The 13,083-nt window shown below is 43.8% G+C and overlaps 1 protein-coding gene across 2 annotated transcripts in view; it reads left to right on the top strand.

Moving 5' to 3' along the window:
- The window catches only part of adarb1b (adenosine deaminase RNA specific B1b), a 132,627-nt gene that overhangs the window by 111,804 nt on the left and 7,740 nt on the right, over positions 1-13,083 (top strand). For both annotated transcript variants that reach the window (XM_023951137.2, XM_023951136.2), the window contains 6 exons: positions 217-1,133; positions 2,552-2,666; positions 3,339-3,507; positions 3,606-3,757; positions 6,096-6,264; positions 11,722-11,903. In XM_023951137.2, the coding sequence (XP_023806905.1) occupies positions 217-1,133; positions 2,552-2,666; positions 3,339-3,507; positions 3,606-3,757; positions 6,096-6,264; positions 11,722-11,903 (1,704 nt within the window). The remainder of the gene's footprint in view (positions 1-216; positions 1,134-2,551; positions 2,667-3,338; positions 3,508-3,605; positions 3,758-6,095; positions 6,265-11,721; positions 11,904-13,083) is intronic.

The raw sequence follows: 13,083 nt of genomic DNA, 5'->3' as shown, positions 1-13,083 counted from the left end.
TACATTTAAGCACTTGCCATTTTGTTAAGGAAATACATGGATCATAATTCCTATTTTTCTTGTCAATAGCCTCCAGGGTAATGTGCTTTTCTTTTTAAGCTAAAGGAACACACATCATTGGTTCAGTTCCAAAGAGTGATAAAGGAATCTATAAATTTTGCATTTACAAGATCCTGCAACGAAGGCGTTGTAAGTTACTCTTTCTGGGCACCGCAGGTTCGAGCAGCACAGATGTTAAGGAAAACCGAAACCTGGACAACGTGTCCTGCAAAGACGGGGTGGGAAGCACTGATCAGCTCCCGAACGGAAGCGGCCTGGCCAGTCGAAAGCGCCCCCTTGAGGAGGGTAACAATGGCCATGCACATTCCAAGTTCCGGGCTAAGAAGCGCAAGAAAACCCCGGGTCCAGTCCTGCCCAAGAATGCCCTGATGCAGCTGAATGAAATCAAACCAGGCCTCCAGTACAAACTGCTGTCTCAGACAGGACCGGTTCATGCGCCCGTGTTTGTCATGACTGTGGAGGTCAACGGACAGGTGTTTGAGGGCATGGGCCCCACCAAGAAGAAGGCTAAACTAAATGCTGCTGAGAAGGCCCTGCGCTCCTTTGTGCAGTTCCCCAATGCATCTGAGGCTCATATGGCCATGGGCCGGACTCTAACAGTCAACACGGACTTTACATCTGACCAGGCTGACTTCCCAGACATGCTCTTCAATGGTTTTGAAACACCAGCTCCCTCTGACGACTCCTTCTACCTAGGCTCAAATGGTACAAATTCCCTTGGGGAGTACCCACTGCCCACCCCACCTGGCAGCAGCCTTGTCCAGGCACCATTGCCGCCTCCATCTGCATTCAGCTCCCCATCCACTGGCAAAAACCCGGTCATGATCCTCAATGAGCTCAGACCGGGCCTCAAGTATGACTTTGTCTCAGAAAGTGGCGAAAGTCACGCCAAGAATTTTGTGATGTCGGTAACGGTGGACACGCAGACGTTTGAAGGCTCGGGGCGCAACAAGAAGCTGGCTAAGGCCCGAGCGGCGCAGGCCGCCCTGTCTGCTCTGTTCAACATGCAGCTAGACCAGACGCCGTCCAGGCAACCCATACCTAGAGAGGGGTTGCAGCTTCACCTACCCCAGGTAAGAGGTTTCCTTACTTTAGCAGAGTAGAGTACAGAACAGAATATGTGTGGATGCATGGTAGACCTTCATTGGAAGGCATTTTGTCAAAATGTGTTGATGCAGGACCTCAACTATGATCTTCAGATTCTGAAAAGTGTTTGGTTTAGACACCTTAATGGCTTATCCAACTGTCCAATGGAATAAGACAGCTTCTCCATAAGACACGGCTCTGTTAAAAGTTCTGTTTAGAGTTATTTTAGGCTATTGTCATGTGACTAGGCTGTTGTGTGAACAGAACAAACAGGTACATGGCAGTTTCAAACAAGTCTGTGGATTTTATAGATTATCACTGAAAATCTGGATCAGGTCACGTTAACGGTGAACAAGGAAAGTCTGCGCCTCAAGATATCATGTCGAGGATGACTGCGCGTTAAGAGAGATAACACCGCCAGTGAGGCTAATCAGCTCGACACACTGTCAGCACCGTCTCTCCCCAACGTCTTTTACTCCTCTGCTGCTCCGTCTTTCTTCTTTCTGCTGATTTATTCAACAATCTGCCCATTTTAATAACTATTCCAGTAGCTCTCTGTCATTTTATGACAAATTTTGCAGCTTGGTTCCATATAGCGCCGCATTAATCTGCAAAAAGCATCTCATTTTGGGAGTCCCCCCCCCCCCCCCCCCCCCCCAAAATTAAATTTTTGTGTATTATTTTCTAATTTGAGTTAGTCTCTGACAAAAGAAATGACTTCAAGGGCAATAATTCATTCGGAAATAGTCAAGTTCCGTGAACAAAGTAGATCATGGAGGTAAAGTATTGGAACCAAACAATGGTGTTCCACAGTTTTCTAAAACAAAAGATCGATGTGTGTCTGAAGTAAACTCGTAGAGAGGTTATTTTCGAACCATTTCTTTAATTTAAAATTATCCAGCCACTCCTTCTCCATTAAGAAGTTGTCTTTCAGCATCACTTTAGCAGCGCTTAAAGAGCTCTGATTAGCTGGACGTAGAACAACGGGGGAAATGTGGGATGTTTGTTTTCGACTTCTTCAGATGGTTAGCAGGAAGTTAAAGCTTTGTGGATAGGTGTTCACTTTGTTGTTTTTCTTCATTTGTTGGGTGTGATACACTGTCAGGAAAAGGAGATAAGCTTTAATCGCCATGCCAACCTCCAGCAGTGTTGCTTAAAAGATGGTTGTGTTTACCTCAGGGGGGTCAACCCAGTTTTGCTTGTTGCCGTTTCAACGATGTGAGTCTTGTTTGATGCTGAATGCAAACAGTGTGACAGGTACATAATGCTCCGAGGAGGGATAACATCAGACATGTGCTGTGAGATGACACATCTGAGAAAAGCTTGTGTTTGTCTGTGGCTGTGTGCGTGCACTCTTGTGTGTTTGTGTTTGTTTGTGTGTGTGTGGGTGTGTGTGTCTCTCCAGGTTCTGGCTGATGCAGTCTCTCGCCTGGTGGTGGATAAGTTCAGTGAACTGACTGACAACTTTACGTCCCCCCATGCACGACGAAAGGTCTTAGCGGGAGTCGTCATGACAACAGGTAACACCAGAGGAGGAGAAGGTTTCTGCTGCATGCCTGCTAAGTGTTTTCCAGAAAGAAACACAGAATATGCAAAGACAGTTTTGGTTTTACTTCAGTGTTTCAAGTGAAACAGTTCTCCAATTTTTTTATTTTTTTAAATCATGGCACCAACTTCAACCACCAGGAGCAATGTGGGGTTCAGTGCCTTGCCCAAAGACCCTTCAATATATGAGCGGCAAACAAAATCGTTTAAGATAAAGATTTATGAATGGTTTGGAAAATAAATTAAAGAAAAAGATGCTGTCTTCTTGACATTATAATTGCCCCCAATTAGAAATAAACATATTTGCACTTATACATACACAATGAATCTACTCGATCGATATATAGAATGTCCAATAGAGTTGGAAGAATTGCTTGAAAGGGAGTTGAAATAAGTGAACTTATGTAAACTGAATATACTGTTTGATGTAAACAGATTTCCACCTTAGAAAAATACGTCAAAATGCAAACACATAAAAATATATCTTAAATGAATAAAAATAAACAGTTCAACAGTTCCCCTAAGATCCACAGTCAGGACGCTCGTGAGCGGGAACATCTGTCTAGCTCAGCTTTTCCTGGGATATTTACACCCAATGAAGTTCAGGATGGTGTACATTAAGTCACTGACTAACATCCCTCCGACAGGCACAGACGTAAAGGAAGCACAGGTGATTTGTGTCTCCACGGGAACCAAATGCATCAACGGTGAGTACATGAGCGACCGGGGACTGGCGCTCAACGACTGCCACGCTGAGATAATCGCCCGGCGCTCGCTCATCAGGTACCTCTACACTCAGCTGGAGTTCTTCCTCAGGTCAGTGTCTCTTCCTCATCAAAAAACCATTAAATCAATTATATTTTTCACGTATTCGTCTTCTTTATTCACACTTCTCACCGTCTTTGTTGTCATAGCAACAATAAAGAGGAGCAGCAGAAGTCTATATTTGTGACGTGTGAAAGGGGAGGCTACAGGTTAAAGGACAACGTTCAGTTCCACCTCTACATCAGCACCTCGCCGTGTGGAGACGCCAGGATCTTCTCTCCTCACGAGGCCGGAGTGGAAGGTACCCATCACCCCCCCTCCACCCTCCCGTCGCTCCTGACATATTTTTAATTTAGTCCCATCTCGGCTCAGGATTCAGTTTCAACAGCTGTTTACTTTATTTAATTAAATTTGGAGACGTTCTTCGTTCGCTTCAAATCATTAAATGTGAATTCTGCCACGCTGTCCAAACACACATTACCCTCACATTTAAACAAGGCACTTGTAATTAGAGCTTTTTGTCATTCTTTGTCCTCCTCTATCAGTCTTTTCCCGCTCAGGCCTCCCACTCTGTCTGTCTGATTAACCTCCCTCTTATTCTTGTCAGAAGGCTTTCCATCGCACATGGCAGACTGAATAGAAAACAGCCACATTCAATTAGCCACTGAATAGATGGTGGCTGCTGCTAGAACAGCAAAAACTTTGATAACATAATGTGGACGGCGCCATTTTTGTTGACTTTTCCTCAAATGTTCCTGTTTACTGATTTGTTTGCCACAAATTCCTCCACAGTGGAACAAAACAGTGTTTACATTCCAGAGAGAAATGAAATATAATAGTTAGGAGGCGGATGTAATTCTAACTCATTGCATGGTGGAAAACTGGGCCTGATGCAGCAGGAGACATTCATTATTTCATGGTATATGGGAACATTGTGTTCCATTTTTGAGACATTAAGGCTCATTGAAACACATCAAATAATTTTGATCCCTTAGTTCTCCAAACCACCACTGTGGGGCGCAGCTGGAACTCAAACTCTGGCTCTGACCATTGACTGTGTAACCCTTGTGCTATCCTAGGCACTTTAACATTGGGAGTTGGGTCATCTAGACCCACTAGACAGTGCTCTGAACCTTTTTCTTCAATGATTTGTGAACCTCACTGGTGTCCATGGATTACATGACACCTACCTTTATCCACCTTTGTCATGGTAGGGAGAACACGTCAATGTAAGGGGGGGATCATCTAAGATAGCACAAGGGTTAAAGACTCATTGCCACTGAGCAGTACAGTCTGGTCTGGTCTGGTCTGGTTTAGAAGGATCAAGGCAACTCAGGTGAGCATTGCCTCTTAAAGTTGGACCGTCATGGCTCACATTAGCTAACAGTCAAGCTAACCACAACAATGGAGGTCATCCAGCAGCTCTTTTTTTCCCTCTTGGCTTTTGGTACTTTGTATATACAAAGTGTTCATCTTGTTTGAGAGAAGATTGCTGACAGCGAAGAGAAATACAGCCGCTTTTTTTGAGCTTTCTTCTGTTGTAATGACCTTCAGCCAATTAACAGGTATCAACGGTTAGCCCCGCCCTAACCGGTCTGTTCCATTTTACTCTAGACTTACAACCAATGCGGCCCAAAAATGGTGCAGTTCAGTCAGGCCATTTTATAACGGAAACACTCAAAATACCAGACTGGACTGGAGCGGACCTTACCGCACTGCTCACTGGAAACGAGGCCTAAGAGAACTGGACCGAGCGAGTGTGACGTCACCCATAAAAAAAAAAAAAAGGTTTACTTCAAGCTCCAATCAAATGAAGTAAATTCAGTCGCCATTTTTTCCCGATGCGGACACCGCCACCTTGGAACCAGATGTAGTCAGTAAAAATCTGGATAAAGGAGAAAATTTGATATTTGCTCCACACCACGGAGGCAGCCCATCAGTTTAGAAAACTAAAAATCTGAATTAATTTTTTTATTGTTTGAAAGTGAAGTCCAATAACTGACTTCTGGGACCAATGAGTCTAAAAAGTTAATAAATTTTAGATTTTATTGGAAAAAAAAAAATTTTCACTTTAATTTTTGGTGTTTATTGTTCTAATGTTTAAAGTTTACGTTTTTTTAAGGTTCTAACTTTTCTTCAAAAACTTCTACTTGTACTGTCTTTTTTTGTGGGTGACAAATCAGTCTCCTGTTTTTTTGTCTGTTTTTTACAGTGATTACTTTTGTAAAGTAATCTAAATCTAAAGGATTTTGCTTAATGTTTTATCAGCCTTTTCATTTTTCATAATTTTGACTTCTATTTTAAAAGTCAAATTTCAATCCCGCTTTATTGCTCAGTTCAGACAAGAATTTCTTTGTGTTTCTTCCTCAATTTCTGTTGAAGGTTTTAAATAAATACATGGATGGATATGACTGCGACAAAATATTTTTGTTCTTCACAATGAATAAAGTACGGTTTGGTTTTGCTTTCTCTATATTTTCCACACTAAGGTGACTTCCTGTTTTGATGTCTAACTAAACTTTTGTCTGGTCACGTGGATCAACACTAAACTGCAAGTGCTCATTCATGAGCAGGTAACTGAGATATCACGGAAGCCCTTCTCTGCAGTTTCTGTTACCTCTTTCTGGTCTTTCACTCAGATCAGGGAGACCGGCACCCTAACCGCAAAGCGAGGGGCCAGCTAAGGACGAAAATTGAGTCTGGGGAGGGCACTATCCCCGTGAGGTCCAGCAACACCATCCAGACCTGGGATGGGGTGCTCCAAGGAGAGAGGCTACTTACCATGTCCTGCAGTGACAAGATTGCACGGTAATTTAGATTTAGATTAGTTTGGATATTTTTCACTGGTCACTTTATTGGGAACACCTGTTCAACTGCTCATTAACGCAAATTTCTAATCATACATGTAGACAAAGTCAAGACGATCTGCTGCATTTCAAACTGAGCATCAGAATAAGGAACAAAGGTGATTTCAGTGACTATGAACGTGGCATGGTTGTTGGTCCTAGACAGGCTGGTCTGAGGATTTCACAAACTGCTGTTCTACGGGGATTTTCATCCACAACCATCTCTAGAAAAAGAGAATTTCCAGTGAGCTGCAGTCCTGTGGGTGGAAATGCCTTGTTGATGCGAGAGATCAGAGGAAAATGGCCAGACTGGTTCCAGCTGATAGAAAGGCAACAGGAACTCAAGCAACCATTGGTTACAACCAAGGTCTGCAGAATAGCGTCTCTAAACGCACATGTCTAGCCTTGGGAGAGATGGTCTACAGCAGCAGAAAACCACACTGGGTGTCACTCCTGTTAGCTAAGAGCAGGAAACTGAGGCTACAATTCACACAGAATCACCAAAACTAGACAATAGAAGATTGGAAAAACGTTGTCTGGTCTGATGAGTCTCTGTTTCTGCTGCCACATTCGGTTGGTAGAGTCGGAATTTGGCGTTTATAACATGAAAGCGTGGATCCATCCTGCCTTGTAGCATCAGTTCATACTGGTGGTGGTAGTGTAATGGTGTGGGGGATATTTTCATGGCAAACTTTGAGCCCCTTAGTACAGATTGAGCATGGTTCCAACGCTACAGCCTACCTGAGTATTGTTACTGACCATGTTCCTCCCGTTCTGACCACAGTGTACCCTGATGGCTACTTCCAGCAGGGTAATGCACCATGTCATAAAGCTGGAATCATTTCACTGGTTTCTTGAACATGACAATGACTTCACTGGACTCAAATGGCCTCCACAGTAACCAGATCTCAACTCAATACATCACTGGAACAGGAGATTGGCATCATGGATGTGCAGTCAACAAATCTGAAGCAACTGTGTGATGCTGTCATGTCAATATGGACCAAACTCTCTGAGAAAGGTTTCAGTACCTTCTTGAATCTATTCCACCAATATTAAGGCGGTTCTGAAGGCAAAAGGGGGTCCAACCCGGTACTAGCAAGGTGGACCTAATAAAGTAGCCGCTAAGTTTACGTATATAGTTTGGTGATGCCACAATTCACATTTGCTATGATTTAGTTCAAACCTCAATTTTTGTGTCACGGTTTTGTTTTTGTTCAGTATGTGATTTGTTTATTACAAAACAATAACAAAAAACAAAGAATTTTGGACATTTCCAATTTTAAATTAGTTAATGTGCGATTAACAACAAAGAAACACCTTTCAGGCAGCTTAGGCTAAGCCTGGTGTAGTGTAACAAAATAATAAACCCTAAATCCTTCTTAAAGTTGGCACTGTTGTTTGATACTTTCACTGTAAACATCCTGGTATGCAGTAGGACTGAAACGATTCCTACGATTTAGCTTAACGGTGTGACATACGGCTCAGTTTTTGATCAGAAATTGTGGCATTTATTTATATTTGATGGACCCCAGTCACACTTCCTTTGACGTATGAGCGCCCCTGTTTTTAAACAAATGCAATGAAAATTGAGTATATTTAGCAGTTTGGAGGCATGCTGGTCATCAGTGTCGGTTCTTAAGACTGCAAAAACGGGGAGGGATCCGTTGGAGTCGGGGTTTGTTTTCCGTCTGCAAGCAGATCAGCTGTTCACATTCAACGCAGGTCTGAAACGTTGCACTTTAAGTAGCTGTGATTCATGATGCCGCTTCCACGTGTCACCATGATCTACTGTGTGCCGCTTCCTTCCCGCTGTGTCCATCCACTCCATCATTCCAGCTTTGATGTTCTCCGCAGAGCTTCGGAATGACGTGACGGATGCTCGGTCCCTGTGGATCTTCTTCCTGCAGATCATGGTGTATTTAGTCTCTGTCCATGTTCAAGGCGTTGCGTTCTTCCCTCCTGATGAATGAAAGGACTCCTCCATAACTCATCTTCTTCTCCGTTTCGGGTCAGAATTGTGCCCCGCCTGCTCAGACTGAAAAGCTGACTGTGGGTTTGTTTGCAAACGCTGCTTTCCCTGTTAGAGGCGTCCAGCGCCGCTGCAACCGCTTCAGGTTCTGTCCAGCAGGGAACGATCAAAGCCAGCAGTGGTGAAAATGAGTTTTAGGGATCTCCCCCCTGACAGTTTTGCTTGCTGTGTAATCCAGCCTTAGTGTATCTCTGAGGACGTGCGTGGCTCAGGAAAATCCATCCGCTCACCGGCTAGTTGGCGGTTTGATTCTTCGCCTTGACAGCGCGGTTGCTGAGTGTGACGGACCTCTCAGCATCTCCTGAAGGTGGAAACATGCGTCTGACTCAGCGGGATTCAGGGCAGAAAGCTGCTGCCGGGTGACCCGCTGTCGTCCCGGCGTGCGTTTGATTCCCGCTGAGCTCGAGCGGCTCACATTGACCCCGACCCGCACACCCTCCCCCACTGAGCACATCGCTTTCCCTCCTTTGATCGCCGCACGGCTTCAGCAGCACAAGCAGGCTTCTTCATGGCGTCGGTTCAGTGCTCGTCATCAAACCGGCTTTTTACAGATTCATTTTCTCGTTTCCCATCAGCTCTTTTTCCTGGCGGGTTTTTCCGTTTTTTGGTTTTGTGCTCGTGTGCCTGTCTGCATCCCACGTGTGAACACATGATGTTTGTGGGAAAAGAAAGCAGCCGAGAAACAGCGACGTTTGACAGAAATGAAATTGAAAGCTTGAAAAACATACGTCTAGTGTTTGTTTGTGCTTCCCGGTGCCCCCCCCCCCGGAAACGATGCCGGTGTTTTGTGTCTCCGTATTGTTGAAGTGTTCACATTACAGGTCTGTCGGTCTCAGAAAAACATGGAATGTTATATATTTGTGCTATATTTGTGCTAAAATGATTTGAGGTTTGACAAACTCTTCTCACATCAAACATGGAAGCAGCCGACCCCCCCTGAAGCAGCCTGGGGTCTCACATTCATAATCCTCATTATCCCGGTTTCATACCGGATGTGTATAAAAGTATAAAAATCAGACAAAATATTTAATTAAGTATTTCTTAAAGAATCATTTATTTTCTTTGGTTTTCTCCGCAAATAAAAAAGTTGAATTGTGAAAATTTAGCAAAAGAATTTCATAAATATAACTTTTCATGCCTGTTTGTCAGAAAATGATATATTTTTCTGCCTTTATTGGGATTAAATGAGCAAAATTGGTTGTTTCTGTCAAACATTTGTTGTGCAGCAACTTCAAAAAGTTTTTTTTATGATATGAAACCTAGTTATTGCCGTCTCCGTTTGTATCTAGACTTGTGTTGTTACTCACGGAGTTCAGGTTTTTTTCCTGCGTCGTGACAAAAAGTTTTCAAAGAGACAAAGAGTTTTTTGTTCATTGCAATGTTTTTTGTACCAATTGTTCTACCCAAAATCTAGTCTAAAAATACAATTTAAAGCAGCTGCAGCTATTTTACAGAAAAAATGAAGATAAACGTTACCCTTAAAAGTTAGAGCTAAAAATAAAATAAAATATTTTATAAAAATATAAAACATTAAACCGATCCGTGGTAGTTCGCACAGACCACTGCTTTTTTTCGCTTAAAAATGATCACATCAGGAAATGTAAAGAAAGCATTCAGACTGTCAGACATGTCCATGCTCTTGGATGTTGAAGATCCTTTTCAGAATTGCAAGGATTGGAGCCGAAAGCCCCCCATCGACATTCTCCCGTCCATTTCTGCCTCCTCCTTCTTCTTAACGCTCTCTGTGCCCCCCCCCCCCCCCCCCCCCCCCCCATCGCCTCGCCTCTCCTTGTGTCTCTTGCTCAGTGAGCTGAGGAGGCGTCACTCCGTGGAGCATGTCAATAGGAAAAAGACTGGGGAGACTTGGTTAATGATGCAGTGCAGAAGTAGGAGGAGGTTGGATACTTCAGAGTCCATAAGACCCTGTGAGCCGCTGTGTGGCCGATCGTTTGTGTTTGTGTATTAATATTTATGCTCGTCTCCTGAGAAAATTCAGATGTGTCTCTGATAATGGGGCCGTGACTTCAGAACTCTCTGCCAATACGCTACAGTGGTGAAAATATAGATTTAAAATAAACTTTGTAAAGATTTTTCACCATTTTCCTTTATTTTTGTTAAATTTTTTTAAACAGCTTTCATCACGAAAAAAGTTATCTTTCTATTATCTGACGCTACATTTTTGCTAAAATACAAACAGATCTTTTTGATATATAGGAAAGGCAACTTTATTATTATTTCCTGCTCTTTGTCAATACACTATTGTAATCTTAAATTAATTAATACAGCTTTCTCTGTGTCGATACTGCTGTTTGCAGAAGGCTGAGAAATACATAGTTTGGTTTATTTAATACATTTATTTCACTGTCTTTTCCTGTTTTTCTGTTAAACTTTAGATTGTCCCCTGTTGACCTTCCATTGACCCCGCTCTAGTTTTAGATTTTACTGTTTTCTGAAGTTATGCATCCAGATCTGATTCTGCTCTTGGCACCGCTGGTCTGAATGGTTTGTGGTTCCAGGTCACAGTTTTGAATGAAGAAATCTTTATTCATATAGCGCTTTTACAACGCCATACAAACGCCTCATTCAAAGAAGAGAGATTTAAAAAAAAAAGAAAATTAAGAACAAAAATTAAAAAACAACTGCATGCAATTATAAAGGGCAATGTAAAACATTAAATAAAACGAGTAAAAGAACATAAAACTACTGAGTTTTAAGCCATTATAAAAGAGTAAATCTTAAATTGATTTTTAAAGCTCTTTACAGATTTCTTCTACCTTTTGCATTTAATTTATTTATGTACTTATTTATGTAGCAAACTACCATATTGTATCTCCACATAAAAGAAAATTATTCCTCCTTTTAAACAATTTTGAGAACCGACTTATGCAGTTTTTTTACATTTGTAGGTTTTTTTTATATTATTGATGATACTGTTTTGATTATAATTAATTACAATTATAACTAGTTTAAAAAAATGTAATTATAATTATTTTTTTTATTATTATTATGTTTTTTGGCTGCTAATCAAAATGAACAAACAAGTGAAGCTTTGTCAAGTTAACCTTAATAATTTAGCAGGTATAGAAAAGCTATGTTACAATAGAATAGAGTGAAATCAAAAAGTGAAATTAGAAATAATTGTCCAGTTTCTCCATTTAACGTGCAGCTTGGAGATCATCAGAGCAGCTCCTCAGGTGCTGAGCCAAGTCTCACTGCTTCTTTCTCCTCAATGAAACTGCAATAAATGAGGATTCTGATCACCTGACATTATTCATCAAACTCTTCCGACCGGCTGTCATCCCGATCCCGTAGCTCCCGTGTTGCGATTTGTCGAGAGGTGAGTGGCTTCTGTCTGATGCATGATGGGTGTGTTTTTTGCCTCTGCAGATGGAACGTGGTGGGCATCCAGGGCTCTTTGATGAGCTACTTCACTGAGCCCATCTACTTCTCCAGCATCATTCTCGGCAGCCTTTACCACGCCGACCACCTTTCCAGGGCCATGTACCAGCGGATCGCAGACATCGAGGACCTCCCACAGCCGTTCTCCCTCAACAGGCCCCTGCTCAGTGGTAGGAACGCTCAAGTGGTTTGACCACGTGGGAAAAAGAGGGGTGTGGGGGGCTTTAAAGCTCTATCTAAAAACTCCAAACCCCGCGGCGGGGGGGTTCACATTACATGTGAGCCGGGAGTGTTCGTGTCCCTGGGGGGTGGGTACTGGTCCTTGCTCCTGGGCGCTGGGCCCCGCCAAATTTCCAACTGTGGCCGAGCCTGGTCGGGCCATATTTACAACACCCTTTGTGGGCCCTCTTTTTTCCCCGGGGTTCCCCCCTCTTGGGCGGGGGCGGCGGGCCCCTGCCTCGCTCCTCCCTGGACCAACCGTGGGCCGGGCGGATGGCTGCCTGGAGTGCGGAGCGGGTCTCCCTTGGGGGGTCCTGGCTCGTACCTGGGGTTGGGGCGGGGGGATGCCCGGAACTCCTGGGTGGTGGTGGGGTGCTCGTCTGGGGCTGTGGGCGTCCTTCTCCGGTGGGGCCCTGCGTTGGGTTCTCCCGGCGCGGCGGGGGGGCTGCTCTCCTGGTTGGGCTGGGGCGGCGCTCTCTGGCTCTGGGGGCCTTGCGGCGGTCCTGCTGGCCCTGGCCTGGGTGGCGGGCTTGGTCGCCCGGGCGGCGGTTGTTCCCTGCCGGTTCCCGTGTGGCGTTGGGGGGATTCCGGCTGCCGCTGCTGCTGCGGTGGGGGTCTTGGGGTGGGGATGGCTGGGCACTCTCCCTCCTTCTTTCCACGTTCCACCATCCATTTTAGAAGAACATAAACACTCACCTGAGCACAGGTGTTAGCTCACCTTTGCATGACTGAATGACTGAAATATTTCACACTAGTTGGTTTTAAGGCATAAGTATGCGTGTGAACACTATCTGTTTTGTACACATGTCAACAGGTGGACATTTTTTGCAGCTAGCAGGTGTGTTTATAACATTTGAGTGTGTGTGTGGACAGGCTCCGCCCTTATTGTACTACATTTGAACCTTACCATAATGATTAACAACCAGTAAACTTGTTGCTTTATGCTGCTTCATGGTCTTATCCCCCTTCCCCTCCTATTATCACCCCCTACCCCCCCTCTCTCTCTAACGTCCCTCTCTCTTCTTCCCCTCTTTCCTTTTCCGTCCGGTCCAACACCAAAGATTTTCAAACATGTTTGAAATTAATAAAGTTTGGCCTCAATTACAAAAGGGGTTTATCCAAACATACCTT

The sequence above is a fragment of the Oryzias latipes genome, chromosome 21 (genome assembly GCF_053564925.1).
Source record: "Oryzias latipes strain Hd-rR chromosome 21, Olatipes_Hd-rR_3.1".
Classification (NCBI taxonomy): Eukaryota; Metazoa; Chordata; class Actinopteri; order Beloniformes; family Adrianichthyidae; genus Oryzias; species Oryzias latipes.
The sequence above is the reverse complement of the archived record's forward strand: the minus strand, read 5'-3'. Positions and strand labels throughout refer to the sequence as shown.